The following is a 24278-nucleotide window of genomic DNA, read 5'->3' as shown; positions in this document are numbered from 1 at the left end:
AGTCAAAAGCTCTAGTATAGTCAATGAAGCAGAAGTAGATGTCTTTCTGGAATTGCCTGGCTTTTTCTATAATCCAATGAATATTCGCAATTTGATCTGTTACCTCTGCCTTTTCTAAATCCAGTTTGTACATCTGGAAGTTCTCTGTTCATTTGCTGTTGAAGCCTAGCTTGGAGAATTTTGAGCATTACCTTTGATGAATGCAACTGTGTGGTAGTCTGAACATTCTTTGGCATTGCCTTTCTTTTTAAATTGGCCCTTTTCCAGTCCTGCGGCCACTGCTGAGTTTTCCAAATGTGCTGGCAAATTGGGTGCAGCACTTTCACAGCATCTTCTTTCAGGATTTGGAATACATCAGCTGGAACTTCATCACCTCCATCAGCTTTGTTGGTAGGAATTCTTCCTAAGGCCCACTTGACTTCACACTCCAGGGTATCTGGCTCTAGGTGAGTGATCACACCATTGTGGTTATCTGGGTCATTAAGACCTTTCTGATATAGTTCTTCTGTGTATTCTTACCACCTCTTCTTAATACCTTCTGCTTCTATTAGGTCCGTATCACTTCTGTCCTTTATTGTGCCCATCTTTGTATGAAATGTTCCCTTTGTATCTCTAATTTTCTTGAAAAGATGTCTAGTATTTCCCATTCTATTGTTTTCCTCTATTTCTTTGCATTGTTCACCTAAGGCTTGCTTATCTCTCCTTGTTATTCTTTGGAACTCTGCATTCAGATGGATATATCTTTCCTTTTTTCCTTTGCCCTTCACTTCTCTTCTTCTCTCAGCTGTTTGTAAGGTCTCCTCAGACAACCATTTTGCCTTTTGGATTTCTTTTTCTTGGGGATGGTTTTGATCACCACCTCCTGTATAATGTTACAAACCTCCATCCATAGTTCTCAGACACTCTGTCCATCAGATCTAATCCCTCAAATCTATTTGTCACTTCTACAGTATAATCATAAGGGCTTTGATCTAGGTCATACCTGAAAGGTCTAGTGGTTTTTCCCTACTTTCTTCAATTTAAGTCTGAATTTGGCAATAAGGAGTTGATGATCTGAGCCACAGTCAGCTTCTGGTCTTGTTTATGCTGACTGTATAGAGCTTCTCCATCTTTGGCTGCAAAGAATATAATCAGTCTGATTTCGGTATTGACCATCTGGTGATGTTCATGTGTAGAGGCTTCTCTTGTGTTGCTGGAAGAGGGTGTTTGCTATACCAGTGCATTCTCTTGGCAAAAACTCTGTTAGTCTTTACTCTACTTCATTTTGTACTCCAAGACCAACCTTGCCTGTTACTCCAGGTAACTCCTGACTTCTGACTTTTGCATTCCAGTCCCCTATGATGAAAAGGTTATCTTTTGGGGGGTGTTAATCCTAAAATGTTTTATAGAACTATTTAACTTCAGCTTCTTCAGCATTAGTGGTTGGGACACACACTTGGATTACTGGGATATTGAATGGTTTGCCTTGGAAATGAACCAAGATCATTCTGTCATTTTTGAGACTGTATATGCCTTTATATTACTATGTGGAGTATGAAAAATTTACATATAGAATAACCTACTTTCCCTTAAAAAAAAAAACCAACTAATAAAGAATAATTCTGTACCTTTGGAGTATATCCATAATTGAATGAATCCATTTTTTCTGAGAGTCAGGCATAAAAGTCTGTGAATCTGTTAGTCCTGCATCAACAACACAGGTTCCAGGAGCTGAAAAGAAACTATCATCTTCTTTATTTTCTTCTGTTATCAACCTAGCATCTCCTCCTCCAAATATAACAGCTGCACTTAATTTTTTATGCTAAAAATGGGGGAAAAAAGGAAAAAAGTAATGCACAGCCATAATTAATTTCTTGAATACATACTTAAAATTAAATGATTCTACTTCTTAACAGGACAATCTGAGCTTCCATTAGGAGAAAACCCCTCGTTCACTAGATACCATTACAGTCCCTCATTACACAGTTCTGGAACTGTGTGAGCTTACTTACATTTTTCCACCTATAACATAAAGTTCTGGAACTCTCAGTTCATCACATAGAAGACATTCAACAGCTGCTAACTAACTGAACAAATTAGAAGTTAAATAAAAGTTTTTGGTCTCTTCCTTGTATATATTTATGTAAACTTAATCAGCCAATTAACAGATATTAAGAAATGCCACAGTCATATACATGAACACTGGGCAAGTTCTGGGGCCTAGGCAGGTTTTTATTTCCCTTCGGACACTGACACAAGATCTCAAAAGGAAATGTATTAATAACTGATAACTGATAATTTATCCTAGTTTATAATATTTTTTTTCAAGAAAATTTAGCTTATAACATTACCTGCTTGGCATTTAGAAAGACAAATGTTTTCCCTTTGAAGATTTGTTTTCTTTCCTGGCGTCCTGATAGATCAATATTTTTACTTTCAATAGCTGGTTCATCAACAGGTGGGTAAAAACTACAAAAAATAAAGTATATTATAATTACATACTACACTGTACGTATAACATGAAATTTGTAAACAGAATTGTCAATCTGGACTAGAAAACTAAAAAGGCTTAATTTCTATAATACAACTGTATTGTTAAAGAGTTTTACCTGGGACTAAAGGACTGAAAGTACCAAAATGCTTTTACTATAAATACAGTGACAGGTGCAACACAGAACAGCAGAGCTGTTCTTTATTTTCTAAAACTACATAATGTAAGAGTAGGCAATCATAACAAGAGACAATTAAATATATATAAACTACACAATTATGTGAATTACAAATGGCTGAGAGATAAAAAGTAATAAGTAAAACCAAAACTGAAAAAAAAAATAGTAACAAATGGTTGAAATATCATCCATTAGAAATCAAATTCTATTTGCATATTAGACTTGCTTGCATGAGTGTGTGCTCAGTCTCTGCACTGTGTCTGACTCTTTGAGATTTCATGGACTGTAGCCTGCCAGGCTCCTCTGTCCATGGAATTTTCCAGGTAAGAATACGGCAGCAGGTTGCCATTTCCTACTCGGATCTTCCCAACCTAAGGATAGAACCTGTGTCTCCTGGTTCTCCTACACTGCAGGCAGATTCTTTGCCACTGAACCACCTGGGAAACCTCATCGTGTTTGGTTATAAATCTCTTCGGAGAAGCTCAGGAAATTTTAGAACCTATATTTTGCCAGTTTAAATAAAATTTTCAAAGATTTAAAAACACAATCTTTTAGCTCTTTAAGGCAATACTCTCCTTAAGGTAATATTATAAACACATCTTAGTCATCCATAGATATTAGGGAATAGAAGAAAACAGAAAAGTAAAATCAAGAGATAATTACTAAAACTTCTTATCAGTCCATAGTTTCAACTTTCTATATAGTCAGTTCTTCTGTTAGAGCTATTAACTGACCAGTCTTTTAGTTTCTCTACCTTCTAATAAAAATTACTAATGTTCATGGATATAAAGCCTTAATATTGTCAACATGTCAGTTCTTCCCAACTTGATCTATAAAAATAAACACAATCCAGATAACTTCCAGCAAGTTACTTTGTGAATATCAAAAAACGGATTCTAAAGTTTATACAGAGAGGAAAAAAATTTAGAATAGCCAACACAATATTGAGGAAGAACAAGATTAGAGTACTGACACTACCAGAATTCAAGGCTTAATATAAAGTGAAGAGTAATCAAGAGAGTGTGGTGCTGATGAAAAAAAGAGACAAAGAGATCAATGGAAGAGAACAGAGAACCCAGAAATGGACTCACATAAATAGAGTCAACTGATCTTTTACAATGGAGCTTACACAGTCTTTTCAACAACTGGTGATGAAACTGGACATTCACATACAAAAAAATGAATTTACACTCAGATCATACACTTTTCACAGAAAATAACTCACAATGGATCACAGACCTAAATATAAAAGCAAAAGTATAAAACTCCTAGAAGATAACATAGGAGAACATCTATATAGCCTTGGATATGGAGATGACTTTTTAGATATAACACCAAAGGCATGATCCATGAAATAAATAATTGATAAGTGAGACTTCATTAAAATCAAAAAGTTCTGCTCTGTGAAAGATAATGTCAGGAGAATGCAAAGACAAACCACAGACTGGGAGAAAACATTTGCAAAACACATATCTTATAAAGAACTGTTATCAAAAATATATAAAGAACTCTTAAAATTCAACAATAAGAAAACAAACAACCTGATTTTTAAAAACAGCTGAAGACTTTATTAGATACTTCCTCAAAGAAATATAGAGAGCAAATATGCATATGAAAAGATGCTTAGTATCATCATGTATCATCAAGAAAATGCAAATTAAAGCAAAGAGATACCAATACACAATTAAACTTTATAATTTCCTAAACTTTCATTTACCATGTTTGTTTCAGGCTAATGTATCTCTTGGGTCTGCAATTTTATTACAAGATAATAAGTTAACTTGTACCCGTTTCATGGATGTTGGCAGAAGACGGAGACTCCTGGGTCAGAGAAAAGCCGGCAGTAAGCCTCACTGTGTTTGCAGCAGCTCCCCTTCCATACCAAGTTCGACGGGGATGACACAGACTGTACCTCCCGAGAGCAGTGTTACAATGAACTTAGGAATCCACGCATTTTATAAGAAGCTTTCAGCAGGCCTGCTCTTTGGCCTTGGAAGGAGGTATTACTTCATCCCTCCAGGTTTCTCACTGTAAACAGAACCCTGAGAAATGGCCTAGGTATAGGGCAGTCAAGGGTCAGGGCCTTACACTGTTGGAATATTCAGCTAGTTTTGTATGATGTAAGGACTCTCTTCCAACAGTGTTTTCTCAAAACAATGCTTGTTGTTTGAAATAAAGTAACTGAGAAAACACTATAATATGAGAAACTTTGCAAATTTTCAAATAAAGGGAAACTTCCTTTTTCTCTTGAGGGATCATTTTTTTAATATTCAGACATAAATAATATTTTAATGGACTTCCTATACTAGAGCACAGAGTATCAAACTTCTTTTAAATGGAATCATCTATACGGGTACTTCTCTAACAGTGTAAGAAAATCAGACATCACTAACCACATCAGGTACTCTATCTTACCCCTGACTTACTCTGTTTCATGGTAACAGTGCAGAGATGCAGACATAATTGCAACAAAAGAACTACACTTTTTGTTAGGTAAAAATATTATAGTTTGCTTGCTTGCATGTTCATCTAGTCAAGGCTATGGTTTTTCCTGTGGTCATGTATGGATGTGAGAGTTGGACTGTGAAGAAGGCTGAGTGCCAAAGAATTGATTGATGCCTTTGAACTGTGGTGTTGGAGAAGACTCTTGAGAGTCCCTTGGACTGCAAGGAGATCCAACCAGTCCATTCTGAAGGAGATCAGCCCCGGGATTTCTTTGGAAGGAATGATGCTAAAGCTGAAACTCCAGTACTTTGGCCACCTCATGCGAAGAGTTGACTCATTGGAAAAGACTCTGATGCTGGGAGGGATTGGGGGCAGGAGGAGAAGGGGACGACAGAGGATGAGATGGCTGGATGGCGTCACCGACTCGATGGACATGAGTCTGAGTGAACTCCGGGAGTTGGTGATGGACCGGGAGGCCTGGCGTGCTGTGATTCATGGGGTTGCAAAGAGTCAGACACGACTGAGCAGCTGATCTGATCTGATCTGAATGGCAGAAAGCAAAAAGGAACTAAAGAGCCTCTTAATGAAACTGAAGAGGAGAGTGAAAGAGCTGGCTTAAAATTCAACATTCAAAAAATGAAGATCATGGCATCTAGTTCCAACACTGCATGGCAAATGGAAAAAAAGTGGATGCAGTGACAGATTTTATTTTCTTGGGCTCCAAAATCACTGCAGTGAATGCCGCCATAAAATTTAAAGATGCTGACTCCTTGAAAGAAAAGCTATGACAAACCTAGACAGCATATTAAAAAGCAGACATATCACTTTGCTGGCAAAGGTCCATATAGTCAAAGCCATGACTTTTCCAGTAGTCATGTAAAGATTTGAGAGTTGGACCATAAAAAAGACTGAGCACTGCAGAACTGAAAATATCTAGTACCAGAATTGTGGTATAGAGAAACTCTTCAAATTCCCTTGAATAGCAAGATCAAACCAGTCAGTCCTAAAGGAAATAAAATTCTGAATATTCACTGGAAGGACTGATACTGAAGCTCCAATACTTTGGCCACCAGATTTGAAGAGCTGACTCATTGGAAAAGACCCTGATGCTGGGAAAGATTGAGGGCAGGAGTAGAAGGGGGCAACAGAGGATAAGATGGTTAGATGCCATCACCAACTCAATGGACATGAGTTTGAGGAAACTCTGGGAGACGGTGAAGGACAGGGAAGCCTGGCATGCTACAGTCGACAGGGTAGTAAAAAGTCAGACACAACTGAGCAACTAAGCAACAACAATATTTTAAAACTGGTAATAAAATAATTAGCATGAGTAAACCACAATCACAGAAAACTAACCAATCTGATCGCATGGACCACAGCCTTGTCTAACTCAATGAAACTATGAGCCGCGCTGTGTAGGGCCACCCAAGACGGGTGGGTCATGGTGGAGAGATCTGACAGAATGTGGTCCACTGGAGAAGGGAATGGCAACCACTTCAGTACTCTTGCCTTGAGAACCCCATGAACAGTATGAAAAGGCAAAAGGATAGGACACTGAAAGATGAACTCCCCAGGTCAGTAGGTGCCCAATATGCTACTGGAGATCAGTGGAGAAATAACTCCAGAAAGAATGAAGAGACGGAGCCAAGCAAAACAACACCCAGTGGTGGATGTGACTGGTGATAGAAGCAAGGTCTGATGCTGTAAAGAGCAATATTGCATAGGAACCTGGAATGTTAGGTCCATGAATCAAGGCAAATTGGAAGTGGTCAAAGAGAGATGGCAAGAGTGAACATTGACATTCTAGGAAGCAGCGAATGAAAATGGACTGGAATGGGTGAATTTAACTCAGATGACCATTATATCTACCACTGTGAGCAAGAATCCCTTAAAAGAAATGGAGTAGCCATCATAGTCAACAAGAGAGTCCGAAATGCAGTACTTGGATGCAATCTCAAAAACGACAGAATGATCTGTTTGTTTCCAAGGCGAACCATTCAATATCACGCTAATCCAAGTCTATGCCCCAACCAGTAACGCTGAAGAAGCTGAAGTTGAACGGTTCTATGAAGGCCTACAAGACTTCTAGAACTAACACCCGAACAAGATGTCCTTTTCATTATAGGGGACTGGAATGCAAAGGTAGGAAGTCAAGAAATACCTGGAGTAACAGGCAAATTTGGCCTTGGGAGTACAGAATGAAGCAGGACAAAGGCTAATAGAATTCTGCCAAGAGAACACACTGGTATAGCAAACACCCTCTTCCAACAGTACAAGGGAAGACCCTACAGGTGGACATCACCAGATGGTCAATACCGAAATCAGACTGATTATATACTTTGCAGCCAAAGATGGAGAAGCTCTACACAGTCAGCAAAAACAAGACTGGGAGCTGACTGTGGCTCATCATGAACTCCTTATTGCCAAATTCAGACTTAAATTGAAGAAAGTGGGGAAAACCACTAGACCTTTCAGATATGACCTAAATCAAATCCCTAACAATTATACAGTGGAAGTGACAAATAGATCGAAGGGACTAGATCGGATAGACAGAGTGCCAGATGGACTATGGATGGAGGCTTGTAATGTTGTACAGGAGGTGTTGGTCAAACCATCCCCAAGAAAAAGAGATGCAAAAAGGCAAAACAGTTGTCTGAGGAGGCCTTACACACAGCTGAGAAACAAAGAGAATCAAAAGGCAAGGGAGACAAGGGAAGATATACCTATCTGAAAGCAGAGTTCCAAAGAACAGCAAGGAGAGATAAGAAAGCCTTCCTCAGTGATCAGTGCCAAGAAATAAAGGAAAACAATAGAATGTTAAAGACTAAATATCTCTTCAAGAAAATTAAAGATACCAAGGGAATATTTCATGCACGGATGGGCACAATAAAGGACAGAAATGGTATGGACCTAGCAGAAGCAGAAGAGATTAAGACGTGGCAAGAATACACAGAAGAACTATACAAAAAAGACCTTCACAACCCTGATAACCACAATGGTGTGATCACCCACCTAGAGCCAGATATCCTGGAATGCGAAGTCAAGTGGGCCTTAGGAAGCATCATCATGAATGAAAGTAGTGGAGGTGATGGAATTCCAGTTGAGCTTTTTCAAATCCTAAAAGATGATGCTGTGAAAGTGCTGCACTCAATATGCCAGCAAATTTGGAAAACTCAGCAGTGGCCACAGGACTGGAAAAAGTCAGTTTTCATTCCAATCCCAAAGAAAGGCAACGCCAAACAATGCTCAAACTACCACACAATTGCACTCATCTCACATACTAGTAAAGTAATGCTCAAAATTCTCCAAGCCAGGCTTCAACAGTACGTCAACCGTGAACTTCCAGATGTTCAAGCTGGTTTTAGAAAAGGCAGAGAAACCAGACATCAAATTGCCAACATCTGCTGGATCATCAAAAAAGCAAGAGAGTACCAGAAAAACATCTATTTCTGCTTTATTGACTATGCCAAAGCCTTTGACTGTGTGGATCACAAAAAATTGTGGAAAATTCTGAAAAAGATGGGAATACCAGACCACCTGACCTGCCTCTTGAGAAACCTATATGCAGGTCAGGAAGCAACAGTTAGAACAACATGGAACAATACACTGGTTCCAAATAGGAAAAGGAGTACGTCAAGGCTGTATATTGTCACCCTGCTTATTTAACTTATATACAGAGTACATTATGAGAAACACTGGGCTGGAGGAAGCATAAGCTGGAATCAAAAGTGCTGGGAGAAATATCAATAACCTCGGATATGCAGATGATACCACCCTTATAGCAGAAAGTGAAGAAGAACTAAAGAGCCTCTTGATGAAAGTGAAAGAGGAGAGTGAAAAAGTTGGCTTAAAGCTCAACATTCAGAAAACAAAGATCACGGCATCTAGTCGCATCACTTCAAGGGAAATAGATGGGGATACAGTGGAAAAAGTGTCAGACTTTATTTTGGGGGGCTCCAAAATCACTGCAGATGGTGACTGCAGCCATGAAATTAAAAGACGCTTACTCCTTGGAAGGAAAGTTATGACCAACCTAGACAGCCTATTAAAAAGCAGAGACATTACTTTGCCAACAAAGGTCTGTCTGGTTTTTCCAGTTATCATGTATGGATGTGAGAGTTGGACTATAAAGAAAGCTGAGCGCCGAAGAACTGATGCTTTTGAATTGGTGTTGGAGAAGACTCTTGAGAGTCCCTTGGACTGCAAGGAGATCAGTCCATCCTAAAGGAAATCAGTCCTGAATATTCATTGGAAGGACTGACGCTGTAGCTGAAACTCCAATACTTTGGCCACCTAATGCAAAGAGCTGACTCATTCGAAAAGACCCTGATGTTGGGAAAGATTGAAGGCAGGAGGAGAAGGGGATGACAGAGGATGAGATAGTGGGATGGCATCACCGACTCAACTGGTATGAGTTTGAGGAAACTCTGGGAGTTGGTGATGGATAGGGAGGGCTGGCATGCTGCAGTCCATGGGGTCGCAAAGAGCCGGACACGACTGAGTAACTGAACTGAACTGAGTTAATGCTTAATTTAAATTCGTAGTAAAACACTTAATTTACATAGAATTTTAGATTTTTTTTTTTAAACTTCTTCAAATCTGTTAGGTCGTTTAGACAATAAGCTACTGACATACATTTTAAGTATGTTCTTATGTTGACTAAAAACACTCACCATTTTATAGTGACCAGTATTCTAACCATGCAATCTGAAAAGAAAAATCACAAGTATCTTCCTACCAAACCACCATTTATGGTACTGCAGATGTGATTAATGCAGTAGATACAGTAGACAGATCCTTAGTCTGGTGGTTTTCAAATTTAGCACAGCATCCAAAAAATTACGTAAATAAAAAAGCTATTATGAATCTTTCCAGATATTGCAATTAGTTACATTTCTTTTATTAAGCACCTATTACAATTCAGTAAGCTCAGACTTAGTGTATACCAGTAGTTAAAATAAATAATACTAATAATACAAAATACTTAAAACATTGAGCAGGACAGGTACTAGCCTCATTTTTCAAAGAAGGTAATAAGCTCGATTTCTAAGGCCACAGCACTGTTCATATTCTGGTCCAAGACTCCAGCTCTGTAACAGGGCTGTGGCACCTCACAATTTCAGGTGCCCTGCGTGCACGATGCCTGGCACCAGCATGTGTGCCCACTGGTACTACCTCGGGGTCATTACTATCCTTCACTATTTTTCTTTAAATGTTGGCACACATGTCATATCTGCTTCACCAAGATAAAGAACAATCAACAAAGAATTGCTTGGGAAACTTTCTGCAGATACTAACAAAAAAATTTCATTAATAATGCTGAACTGTAACGTTACATCCTGATATAATCAAGAAAGAGGGTATTAACCTAAATCAAGTCAGTGCAATCATATTTTATATGTCATATTTTGTTATATTTCAAATACACAATATACCTTTCAATTTCTGGAAGTTGTTTCTTGGACTGAACTGCTTTAAGAAATTCAGTAAAATATTCTGGTTTTACAATCGGACGCCCACAAATGAGTGCACATATTGTCTAAAAAGAAGAAAACATGTGAATACATATACTCATACCCTAGTTTTTTTTAAGTTCTATTTTTCCTTGCGTCGCTTTAAATTTATAACGGAGACACAATCTATAAAACAGAAGTCAGTTCTGGGTCATGCCTTAGTTTTAGTGTACAAACCCCTATAAAATCACTTGATTATAAGAAGCTACCAATTACAATATATGAGGGGGAACAGACTGGGAGTTTGGGGCTGACATAAACACACTGCTATATTGAAAATAGATAACCTACTGTATAGCACAAGGGACTCTGTTCAATAATCTGTAGTAACCTAAATGGGAAAAGAATTTGAAAAATAATAGATATATGTGTATGTATAACCGAATCACTCTCCTGTACAACTGAAACTAACACAACATTGTGAAATCAACTATATTCCAATAAATACAAAAATTAAAAATAAACTGTGGTAACCAAAATTCATGTAAGTTAAGATCCCTACAAAACAAAGGTCTATATGCTAAAAAAGCAGTAAGACCAGTGAAATAACAAACATAACATATGGGCAAATTCAAGTATCAATAAACAATCACTATTAAAGGTGAAAAAAAAGAAGTCACAAATTACAGTACTGATATAAAAACTGCTGGAGGCGGGGCCGAACAACATAACAAAATACAAGTCGATTTAAAAATGTATACCAATTACAAAAACATTAAAATGTATATCTTAGAATTAAGGAAATGTAACATCTACCCTAGAGAAGACAGTATCAAGAGATAAACATGAGATAGATCTTTCAGCCTAATTGCCTTTCAAACTGATTATATTAATAATTATGGAACAGTCTTTTTAATGGAAAAGGAAATAGCAACCACTACAGTATTCTTGCCTGGAGAATCCCAGGGACAGAGGGGCCTGGTGGGCTGCCATCTATGGGGTCGCACAGAGTTGGACACGACTGAAGCAACTTAGCAGCAGCAGCAGTCTTTTTAAGAAAGTATATAAAGGAATACCTGGTGTTGAACAAAAAGCTCAAAGTAAGTATACACAGGTGGAGTAGAGGAAGAAACTTCACCTAGCAGGTGAATCAAGCCATAAGCCTCAAATAAGTTATATCCACAGTTTGAGAAAGATTAAAAGATATCACCACTGGCAATGAAAATAAAGAAGATTCAGCATAATTCTAAGAAATAATCCAGCTAAAGAGCTTGTAAGTGTGCTTCTAATAAACATGGGGAATTACCTAAATGTGAGCAAGCAATTTAGGGTACCTCTCAAGAATGGAATCTGAAAGTTATGAATCTCAAATATGAGTGAAATAATTGACTTCTTGCATGAAGCAGTAATGAGCAATTCAACATTGGACTGACTAAGCTCCAATACATGTGATCTTGGGCAAAGGATTTAGTTGCTCCAAGCCTCAGTTTCCTCTTTAGAAAATAAAAGCTGAACTGAATGTTTACGTTCCCTTTTGGTTCTAACATTCAATGATTTTAAAAATATAAACTAACCTGTAGTGGGGGACAATTTACAAAAAAAAATAAATACAGTGACAAATTTCTTTTTGGCATATGATTGATCAGAATATTGAAAAAGGAGTATTGCTCTACAAACCTTTGCTGGAATATACACAGTACTGTCTAATATCCAGGGACTGATGGTCATTAGCATCCCAGTCATTGGAAGAGTATGTACTATGGTAAATGGAAGCTGGTTTCCCAGTCTGTCAAGTATCTTTCAAAACCACCTAACTGCCTTTGCTCTTACTTTATATCCACCAAGCAAGGGCTTGATTACCTACTTCATTTCTCACGGACCTTGGTATCTTTAAGGTGACTATGCTGGAACCATATGTAAATATTCTGGTCACTATAAAGGTGTGTCTCTACTGTAAATTAATAAATGGACATTCTGAATTATGAATCTATTATCTGGGTTTATTACCATAAATTAGTACTCAAGAAGCTAATCACTCTGTTGAATTTATAAATCAATTTCATAAACTTACAAAGATGAAACAATCTCTGATCAGAGAAAACCCCACCAAAACACAAGTTTAACATGAGGTTCAATCTGAACAGCAAGGCTTTCTTTCTCTATGACACCTATTTAGCTATAACACACATACTCTAATTTAATTAATTATATAGCAAAGGATTTTTGTATCATCTAATAAAGGAAGCTAAATTTTTGCTGCTTTTCACCATAGATATAAGCCTAAAACAATCTCAGATTATCTATAGTCAAACTGTTGAAAGGAGACGAATCACCTCCCAAACTCATTCTTCAAATAGCTTTGGATTAACCAAATCTGATGAAGATGCAAAATCTGAAAACATACCAAAATATACCACTGTTTTAACAAATAGCATCTTCTAAAGGCTTATATCTACATATCTCTAGATTGTGACAATACATTAAAGTAATATTAAACTATAAAAAAAAGTTTTCGTGATTAGGGCCTAAAGCCAAATAAAAATTAAACAAAAGAGCATGAAACAGTGAGATATATCACAGACTAGAGGAAGAAAAGACATAGACTGCCGACTTTGAAGATGGACAGTTGATCTCTAAATGCTTTGCTTTTAGACTGAAAACATTTCTTGGTGAAAGGACTACGTAAGTCATTTAAATGCTAAATCAAAATCTGAAATATAATTTCATGTGCTTTTTGCTTGCTTTAGATAATAAACAGTGTTTCTGAAAAACCATTCTTAGCCTATATGGTAGGTATGGGGTTGTTTGGCATATACATATCTACAGCCAACAGTTCAGATAGTTTTAAAGTAAATGACTTTTAAAACATTTTTGTATAATGGGTAAATGAAAAAACTTAAATTCACAGAACTTACTTTAACATAATCACAATGCACTGAACTTACTTTAATGGTAACTTTAACTGATACCATGACAAGATGAGTACATTCCTCTGTCCAATTGTTTACAGTAAGTCCTCCAAGTTGCAATATGGCATGACTTAAAGCAGTTTTCCCAGAGACATCTAAACAAGAAGAGCATGCAACCAAAGGTTCATACTCTACTCTGTAAATAAAAATGTTACATAAATTTATTGTATAGTAAACTCAAGCTCACATCACACACTGTTATTTTGATTTTACGTATTACTATACATTCCAACTTAGCTCCAACAAAACTATCAGTCTTAAGTTGCAATTAAAAAAACCCCAAAGATCAAAAGCTTAACATTACACTTTGACCTATGCAGAATCAATCAAAAGTAGCTCCATCAAGATTCTCAGGGCCCACTCAAAGTCTCATTCACTCTTTGTCAGTTCTGTATGGTGAACAAAATGCACTAACCACATACAGTGCGAAGTTCACTACTATCCTACTATGCTAAGTAGGATCGAAATAGACTAGTTCCAATTCATTATTTATAAATATCCTTTTCCTTTAGAATTTGATTGGGCCAAAATAAAGTTGTCCATTTTAATATCAATTTCAAAATTCTTACCTGAATTTACTTTCAAACACTCCAAAGGTAACTCTATCCCCTGACTTCAAAATTTGAGAAAGACCATTCTGCATTTTCTCCTCATTAACAAAGGTACCATACTTAGAATTATCTTTTATTGTCAATACAGGAATTTCATCTGTTTGGCTCTAAAAAAAAAAAAAAAAAGATCAATAAATAATTTAAAATCTCTTACTACTGCATAAATACTATTCCTAGGGGCAAAGGTTTCAAAGAAAAGGTTGGTAACTTTTAGAATAGGCGATAACCTCCCAACAGAGTACATAGCACAGTTACTGTTTTGGTTGCAAGCAAAGAAATGATTACTCAACTAGCAATTAAGAGAAAAATGTCTTACTTTCAGAATCATTCATCTTAGAATATATATTTTCTTTATTTTTGCTAGGTCAGTGGAGATTTTCCTGACCTCTCAATTTGAGGACTATCTGCTTTTGTATAGACTGTTTCACATATAACATGACAGTTTCATTCCTAAGGTTTTTGTTTTTTTTAAAGTATTATCAAAATCACATAGAAAAAAAAAATCAAGCCAATGAGAAAAGGCTAGAGTGTTTAACTTGAAGTAACAATTTTTTCTTTAGGATTTTTAACAATAATGCTTTTTTTTTAATCTAAAAGAATATAGACACAAAACCTAAACATTACTGAACAGATCCTGTTTGCTGATACACAGTCTTACCTCAAAATAGTGGTTTTTCTTTCTTCATTACCACAAGCATTACCATGAGCTCAGCTCTTGTATAGCTATATATATATATATATATATACACACATATATATGTTTTTTGGGCTGGTTTAATTATATAGCACACCAAAACAAACTCAGTCATTCAAAGGAGCTGTGGGGCATATACACCAGCTGTTTTCCCTAGTAAAGCAAATCATTCTCCCTCTGAAAACCTAAGATATATGGCAAATAAGAGTGTTCATATGGCTACATAACTCTTTAAAGGAGGAGTCAAGAGTCCATTCACTGCTCTATTTCCAGGCTTTGGCACAGTACTGACACACAGTAAGCATTCAATATGTGAGTGCTTACATACTGAGGAGGAGGAAATGGCAAACTGCTCCAGTATTCTTGCCACAAGAACCCAATGGACAGCATGAAAAGGGCAAAAGATATGACTGAGAAGATGAGCCCCTTAAGTTGGATGGTGTTTGATATGCTACTGGGGAAGAGAGGAGGGCAATTATTAACAGCTTCAGAAAGAATGAGGCAGCTGGGTCAAAGCAGAAATGATGCTCAGTTGTGGATGTGTCTGGTAGAGAAAGTAAAGTCCGATGCTGTAAAGAACAATATTGCATAGGACCCTGGAATGTTAGGCCCATGAATCATGGTAAGTAGAAGTGGTTAAGCCGGAGATGGCAAGAGTGAACATTGACATCTTAGGACTAAGTGAACTAAAATGGACGGGAATGGGCAAATTTAATTCAGATGACCAATGTATCTACTACTGTGGGCAAGAATCCCTTAGAAAAAATGGAGTAGTCATCATAGTCAACAGAAGTCTGAAATGCAGTAGTTGGGTGCAATCTCAAAAATGAAAGAATGATTTTAGTTTGTTTCCAAGGCAACCATTCAACATCAGAGTACAACAAGTCTGTGCCCCAACCGCTGAGGCCTAAGAAGTGGAAGCTGACTGGTTCTATGAAGATCTACAAGACCTTCTAGGATTAACACCCAAAAAAGATGTGCTTTTCATCACAGGGGAGTGGAATGCAAAATAGGAAGTCCAGAGATACCTGGGGCAACAGGCAAATTTGGCCTTGGAGTACAAAATGAAGCAGGGCACAGGCTAACAGAGTTTTGCCAAGAGAACACATTGGTTATACCAAACTCCCTTTTCCAACACAAGAGACGACTCTACACAAGGACATCACCAGATGGTTAATACCGAAATGGACTGATTATATTCTTTGCAGCCAAAGATGGAGAAGATCTATACAGTCAGCAAAAATTAAGACCTGGAGTTTACTGTGGCTCAGATCATGAGCTCCTTACTGCAAAATTCAGGCTTAAATTGAAGAAAGTAGGGAAAACTACTAGGCCATTCAGGTGTGACCTGAATCAAATTCCTTATGATTATACAGTGAAAGAGATGAATAGATTCAGGGATTAGATCTGGTAGATGGAGTGCCTGAAGAACTAAGGACAGAAGTTTGTAGCAGTGTACAGGAGGCAGCAACCAAAACCATCCCAAAGAAAAAGAAATGCAAGAAGGCAAAGTGATTGTCTGAGGAGGCTTTACAAATAACTGAGGAAAGAAGAGGAGCAAAAGGCAAAGGAGAAAGGGAATGATATACCAAACTGTATGCAGAGTTCCAGAAAACAGCAAGGAGAGATAAGAAGGCCTTTTTAAATGAACAATGCAAAGAAACAGAGGAAAATAAAAGAATGGGAAAGACCAGAGACCTCTTCAAGAAAACTGGAGATATCAAAGTAATATTTCATGCAAAGATAAGCACGATAAAAGGCAGAAATGCTAAGGACCTAACAGAAGCAGAAGATTTTAAGAGATGGCAAGAATATACAAAACTATACAAAAAAGGTTTTAATGATCTGGATAACCACAGTGGTGTGATCATTCACCTAGAGCCAGATATCCTGGAATGTGAAGTCTAGGGGCCTTAGGAAGCATTACTACAAAGCTAGTGGAGGTGAGAGAATTTCAGCCGAGTTATTTTAAGAACCTAAATGATGATGCTTTTAAAGTGCTGCATGCAATGTGACAGCAAATCTGCAGAACTCAGCAGTGGCCACAAGACTGGAAAAGGTCAATTTTCATTCCAATCCCAAACAAGGGCAACGCCAAATAATGTTCAAACATATGACTGTGTTCATTTCAAATGCTAGTAAGGTTAAGGTCAAAATCCTTCAAGCTAGGCTTCAGCAGTACAAGAACCAAGAACTTCCCATATGTACAAGCTGGGTTTAGAAAAGGCAGAGGAACCAGAGATCAAACTGCCAACATTCACTGGATCATACAGAAAGCAAGCGAATTCCAGGAAAACATCTACCTCTGCTTCAATGATTATGTTAAAGCCTTTGACAATGTGGATCACAACAAACTGTGGAAACTGTTAGAGAGATGGGAATACCACACCACCTTCCTATCTCCTGAGAAACCTGTATGTGTTTCAAAAAACAACCAGACATTAGAACCAGACATGGAATAACTGACGGGTTCAAAACTGGGAAAGGAGTACAAGGCTGTATACTGTCACCCTGCTTATTTAACTTCTACAGAATACATCATCCAGAATGTCAGGCTGGATGAATCACAAGCTGGAATCAAGATTGCCAGGAGAAATATCAACAATCTCAGATATGCAGATGATACCACTCTAATGGCAGAATGTGAAAAGGAACTAAAGAGCCTCTTGATGAGGGTGAAAGAAGAGAGTCAAAAAGCTGGCTTGGAACTCAACATTCAAAAAACTAAGATCATGGCATCTGAACCCATCCTTTCATGGCAAATGGAGAAAAAGTGGAAGCAGTGACAGACTTTATTTTCTTAGGCTGCAAAAGCACTGTGGATGTTGACTGCAGCCATGAAATTAAGACGCTTGCTCCTTGGAAGGAAAGGTTGACAGAACTAGGCAGTGTATTATTGCAAAGCAGAGACATTACTCTGCCGACAAAGGTCTACATAGTCAGAGCTATGGTTTCTCTAGTAGTCATGAACGGATGGGAGGGTTGGACCCTAATGAAGGCTGAGCACCAAAGAACTGATGCTTTCGAATTATGGTGCAGGAGAAGACTCTTGTGAGTCCCTTGGACTGCAAGATCAAACCAGTCAACCTGAAAGGAAATCAACCCTGAATATTCATTGGAAGGACTGATGCTGAAACTCCAATACTTTGGCCACCTGATGTGAAGAGCTAACTCACTGGAAAAGACCCTGATGCTGGGAAAGATCGAAAGGAAAAGGAGAAGGGGACAGGAGAAGATGATATGGTTAGACAGCATCACTAAGTTAACGGACAGGAATTTGAGCAAACTCTGGGAGACAGTGAAAGACAAGGGAGGCTGGCATGCTGCAGTCCATGCAGATGCAAAGAGTCAGACATGAGTTAGCAACTGAAGAATGACAACAACAAAAATCACTCAGTAAATGTTCAAGTAAATATAAACGTGGTCTACTTCATTGAGTTTCTAAATCACTAAAGCCAACAGTAAAATACTGAAACAGAAACTTCAAATCTCAAAATAAACAAATACTACCAGTACCACTGCCAAAACACATTTAACTTTGCTAACATTTAAAGAAAACAGTTCTATAAAATGAAAAGTCTCCAAAACTCTCTCTTACATATACACCAAGGTAGTCTTTTGGGACTTCAATTCCCTTACTGTCAGCAAATAGTGACTTACCAGGTTGGTTACAGAAAAGTTAGCAGTTAATGTAGCATGATTTCGACTGATGGACTGATCATCTTCAATTAGAATGCCACAGTTTTTTCTTCCAACAATGTACTCAACACCAGTCAAAAGTCTGTATGGTTCTAAGAGAATTTTTTTAAAAAGTATATTTACAGATACACCAATACATAAACATGTAATGAGATATAGGTATGACAAAATTTAAATATTTTTATTTCGCTATTTAAATGCTAACAACCAACTTTATGTAAATCAAACATATTTTCTATTAAAGCTTCACTGAAGGAGGCAAATCTAAACAGAATGCTCCACCACCTTTCTAAAGAGAAAATAATTTTGAAAATTGTCAGTGCTTGCCCAGATTAACTTATAAATTTAACGCATTACTAAATGAAATCAAAATACTCTTTGGCGCTTGATAAACAAATTCAAAATTCCGTCAGAAAAATATGTGAAAAACTGTCCAGAAAAATGTAAATATTCGGGGAACTTTCTCTACCAGGTGGCAAAATATCCCACAAAGTGATAGCAGTTAAAAAGTATGGTATTGGATGAAGAGTAAATAATGTAGATCACTGCAAGAAAACTCCAAACCAGGTTCAAGTGCATAATTTGGGGAATTTTTTTATGTTAAAGGTAACTTTTAGAACAATGGGACAAAGTTATTAAAAAATTTTGTAAATCACAAATTGTTGGTGGAACGGCATATATGTTGAAGACTAGTAGACTTTAGTCTGGGACCACTGGAGTGGTAGGGTGATTAGGGCAGCTAAATTAGACAAGAGTCCAGGTAAGCCTTGACCAGACTTAGATTATATTTTGTCAAACAGATTTTTAACCTAGAGTCGAGTCTTTCAACAAAAAACTTTTGCGGTTGGTTTAGTCACATTTTTCCTAGAAGGATGGCACCCCATAGCTTCCATTACATTCTGAAAAGAGTTCAAGATCCTTTGAAAGTTAAGAATGCTACCCACTGGCAGTAGGGACATTTTTCTTCCGCGAACTCAAAAAGCTAGCCATAGGCTACAAATGTTAATGGAAACATGTCCATCACAGTTCGTTCTATCTCTGCAATGCTCCAAATCCACAAAGCGCCTTATCTTTGAGTCTTTATAATATTTATTACTTACAGTATTATTACAGTATTTATTTTCCTTACCATTCGTTTGGCCCTCTCCATACTGCCTTACACTGCCGGTCCTTTTAGCTTCTACATAGATCTTTTTTTTTAATCACAATGTAAACTTCCTAAGGGCAAGACCAATCACAGGCTACACCTGCTTAGGTACCAACTAACAAGTGCTTACACATTCCAGGCAACCAATTTACATGTAATTTCCATTTTCCATTGCTAGAAATGCAAAAGAGGAAAAACCAAAAAACTTTCTCAGTTCTGATGACAAAAAGGTAAAAAAAAAAAAGCTCGGAAACAAAACCGAAACTGTTTTCCCGTAGCTGCCATTGACACGTCATCTCCGTGGCTCCCAACAAAAATAAACGACGTGCTCAAAACAGTGTCGCCAAGTCCTGCAGCCTCTGTCAAGGTATTCTGGGCGTTTCCTCAAAAGCTTGAAAACACTAGCTGTCACAACAGGGTACCGGCCAAGGCTCAATGGAGCGCATCATCGAAGCCCGGCTCCGCGCCGGGGCCGCCAGGTGGGGCGGCCGACCGGACGGAAAGGACCCGGGCGGTCACTGAGCGGCCCAGCGCCCCACGCCTAGCCCACCCGCCAGGCCAAAGCCGGGTTCGCAAGCACCGCAGCCCCCGCCTGGAAGACCGCGCGGGCCCTCACGGGGGCCTCACGCAGCCTTCGCACCGGCTCCCGCCGCCTCTCAGCGCGCGACCCGAGGCAGCGCGGGAAGGCGGCGGAAGAGGCGACGACGCACCGGAAGTGCGCTCCGCAAACCCCTCGCCCGCCGCAGCTGCTCTCGGGAAATCGGGCCCCCGCGTTCCACCTTCTGTCCTTACCTCGGGCAGGGCCCGCGGCGGGGACCAGCTTCCACATGGGCCTAGGTCCCCCAGAGTCCGGCCAACGTGCGGGAGCTGACCACACTGCTGACCGGCAGGCGCGGCGGAGACTGCAACGTGCGCGCTCAGGAAGCCCGGAAGCCCAGAAGCCCAGAGACCCGGAAGCCGCGCCCACCTAAAAAAGGGTAGGGACAGACAAGACAGTGACATTGGCACTTGGTTGCCACCCGGTGGTTAGGAAAGGAATAGCCGCTCTATATAGAAACGTGCTGTCTAGGATTCCATTTTAAGGTCTTCAAGGAATCCACACGATTATCGATTTTTTTTTCCTGCGTATGAAAGTAAGTTATTTTAAAAATCAGCTTCAAAGCAATCTAAACAGACTTTCTAATTAAACATACTAACGTCGTGACCAGTTATGTAGTTTCTTGCTTTTGCAATTTCTTAAATTGCAGTCACTCCTTGATATGGATCCTAATGATGATGGTAATTACGTTGAATATAAGAATTTCACCCAAAATAAACTCATTATTTTTACTCTTCTTCAAGCACAAATCAACTTCTCCTAACTTGTCTGCTTCTTAATGTTGTACTTTAATTTGTTCATGCTCATGACTCCATGCTCAGTCCCCATTCAACTCTTTGCAACCCCATGAACTCTATGCAGCCCGCCAGATTCCTCTATCCATGGAATTTTCCAAGCAAGAATATTGGAGAATCTTTCCAACCCAGGAATCAAACAAGTGTTTCTTGCTGTTGTAGCCACGCATTCCGGGAAACAAACTCACTCAGGAGGATAATGCAGCTGTGGAGTGCAGTTTATTACACCGGCGGGCCCAAGGCAGAGTCTCCTCTTAGCCAAGGACCCCGACCAATTTTTTGTGAAAACGTTATATACCCTAAGTGTATATGCCCAAACCCAGCTCCCCCAATTCCCTGAAATTAGTCTGAACAAAGGAAAAGAAAGATACAATTAAAGTTAACCTGTGATTCATATGCCTTAAGCCTAGGTAGTTAACAATGGGCAATTATCAATAGGCCTGTGGTCATACCCAATAAGCATAATAGAATTTATGATTCTATTTGGTTACACAGATAATTAGAGTATTCTTTTAGGCGAGGGAGAGTCTAGGTATGAGCCCTGGGGTTCTTCCTTCTGGTGGGTCTGGTTTTCCAGTTGGTATGTCGTTTCCGTAAATAGTGGGCATATAGTTCCAAGTCCACAGTCTGGCCCAGGATGGAGTCCTGCTTTCAAGATGGAGCCTGTTCTGTCCGTTTCCTCCTTCATTCCCCCCCTTGATGCTCTTAATTCATAGTATGAGCATCATTCATAGGGATATATTGGACCCTGGCTCTCCGACTGCCAATTTGGGAGAACGACACCAACCTTTGGGTTACAAAATTCATAATACGTAGTAAAATAAAGGGTCCACAAAGCGGAACTATCAAGGCAACTATAACAATGGTAAATATAGTTTTCTACCAATCACCCTTCACCCAAGATAGGACTGAAGTCCAGAAAGGAATGTCTTCATTTGACATTGCTTTTACCTGGTTTTTCATGTCATCTAAAGCAGCTGGTACATTGCCAGATAAATCAGGGCTATATACACAACATTTAACTTTAATTATACCACAGGTCCCTCTTTGTGCTGAAATTATGGTTAGTCCCAAGATGATAATGGCAAGTCCTTGTAGTAGCAGTTGATTGTAGAGCTTAATCTCTTCTTCTTTTTTAAGATGATCTTGGTTTCACGGGGATCAGTGGGGTCCTTTTGTGTAGCGCACTTGGCATCCTCTGGGTCTGCGTGGTATGCTCTCTTCACCCTCATGTAGTGGATCCAGGGAGTGACACCTGCAACTTTAACTGTCGTAGGGGTGGTTAGAACAACAGTATATGGACCCTCCCAATGTGGGGCCAAGGAGTCCCATTTCCATTCCTTAACCCACACCTGATCACTGGGCACAAATTCGTGAATCTGTTCTCCAAGGGGGAACTGCACCCTTTCTTGTACAAACTTAGTTACCTGATTTATTACCTTATCCAGTTGTTCCATCTGCTGTGAAATCTCATCTCCCCTTACCTGAGGCAAATTTGTTGACACCTGTTTTATTATGGGAGGGGGCCTCCCATACACAATTTCGTATGGAGAATAGCCATGGGACCGTGGGGTCATCCTGAGTCTGAGCAGAGCCATCGGAAGCCAGTCCACCCAGGAGCAGTCAGTTTCTATGATCCACTTGGAGAGTGTCTCTTCAAGTGTCCAGTTGGTTCGTTCCACCATCCCAGAACTCTGGGGCCTATATGCAGTGTGTGGTTTCCATTTGATGTTTAAAGTTGTGCTTACTTGTTGTACTAAATCAGCTACAAAAGCCGGGCCCTTGTCCAATCCAATGCTGGTAGGAAATCCAAATCTGGGAACTATCTCTCTAAGCAGGCACCAGGCTACTTCTAATGCTCTTTCAGTCCGGGTAGGAAAAGCTTCTACCCATCCTGAGAACGTACACGCCATGACCATCAGATAAAGGTAGTGTCGGTGAGGTTTCATTTCAATGAAGTCCACTTCCAGGTGTTCAAAGGGTAGCGTGCCTTTTAGCTGAATCCCCGGAGGTTTCTGTCCATGCCGAGAGGCAGCATTGACCTCTCAGTGCAGTTCTGAGATTCTGTCCTGCATAGGGAAGAGAGGTGGGGAACCAAGAAATATTTTCAAATTAGCTCTTGCAGTTTATCATGCCCTAGGTGGGTCTCGTGGTGTGCTTGGTTTACAGAGTGGGTGCCAGCTCCTCCGGTACCAATAATTTGCCACTTGGCAATTCCCACCATCCCTTTTCAGTCTCGATGGCCCCTTCTGCTTTGGCTGGTTGGTTTTGGGCTTCAGCATATTTTGGAGAGTCTGGTGTTAGCTCAGGCAGCTCTGCCAATATGAGAGCTTTAATAGGGCTTCACTTGTCACCCCCAAACCCTCAGCTGCTTGTTTAGTGGTCTTATCTGCCAGTCTGTTTCCCCGAGCCTGGGAGGCATCCTCTTTTTGATGTCCTCGGCAGTGTATAACTGCGACCCTTCCTGGTTCTCAGACAGCATCTAATAGGGTCAGAATTTCTTCTTTATTTTTAATATCTTTTTCACTAGCTGTCAAAAGGCCTCTCTCCTTATACAGAGCCCCGTGTACCTGTAGTGTGGCAAAAGCATGCCTGGAGTCTGTGTAAATGTTGGTCTTCTTACCCTTTGACAGCTGGAGGGCCCGGATTAGAGCATATAGTTCGGCCCATTGAGCGGACCAGCGTGATGGCAGAGAGCCAGCCCCAACAATGGTTTCTCCCATGACTACTGCATATCCCGACAGTCATGGTCTTTGTTTCACCAGGCTGGTGCCATTGGTGTACAGGACCCAATCTGGGTCTGGGATTGGCTGGTCTCTCAAGAAAGGTCTGCTAGCATAAACTTCTTCTAGGAATTCCTTGCAATCATGTGAGGGCCCACCTTCTCCCACAGGAAGGAGAGTGGCCGGATTCAGAGCCTGACAAGGCTCAATAGTAACATGGGGTACTAGTCCCTGGTACTGAGTAATCCAGGATATCAACAGCCATTTATGGGGGTCCCCTCGCAGGAGACTGTTGACCTCATGTGGCACTTTTATGATCAAATCTTGGCCCAAAGTCAGCTTGGTTGCCTCCTGGACTAGTAGAGCAACCGCAGCAACTGCCCGTAAGCATCCCAGCCACCCAGTGGCAACATTGTCCAGCCGTTTCGGGAGGTAAGCCACTGGTCTGTCCCATGCCCCATAGTCTGGGGCAACACTCCCATAGCCACCTGTCCTTT

At 39.5% G+C, this 24278-nt stretch overlaps 1 protein-coding gene across 4 annotated transcripts in view; it reads right to left on the bottom strand.

The window, feature by feature from the left end:
• NBN (nibrin) overlaps positions 1-20619 on the bottom strand; it is a 55584-nt gene extending 34965 nt beyond the window's left edge. The window contains exons 1-7 of one of the 4 annotated variants that reach the window (XM_061439420.1): positions 20459-20619; positions 18481-18611; positions 14085-14233; positions 13492-13651; positions 10529-10632; positions 2331-2448; positions 1608-1801 (exon numbers count right to left, since the gene is read on the bottom strand). In XM_061439420.1, the coding sequence (XP_061295404.1) occupies positions 1608-1801; positions 2331-2448; positions 10529-10632; positions 13492-13651; positions 14085-14233; positions 18481-18611; positions 20459-20495 (893 nt within the window). In that variant the 5' untranslated portion in view covers positions 20496-20619. Of the gene's footprint in view, positions 1-1607; positions 1802-2330; positions 2449-10528; positions 10633-13491; positions 13652-14084; positions 14234-18480; positions 18612-19619; positions 20372-20458 lie in introns of those variants that run through there. The other 3 variants (XM_061439422.1, XM_061439421.1, XM_061439423.1) reach the window with 3 other exon arrangements.
• Positions 20620-24278: the final 3659 nt, after the last annotated feature.

Source organism: Bos javanicus, chromosome 14, assembly GCF_032452875.1.
Source record: "Bos javanicus breed banteng chromosome 14, ARS-OSU_banteng_1.0, whole genome shotgun sequence".
Taxonomy (NCBI): domain Eukaryota; kingdom Metazoa; phylum Chordata; class Mammalia; order Artiodactyla; family Bovidae; genus Bos; species Bos javanicus.
The sequence above is the reverse complement of the archived record's forward strand: the minus strand, read 5'-3'. Positions and strand labels throughout refer to the sequence as shown.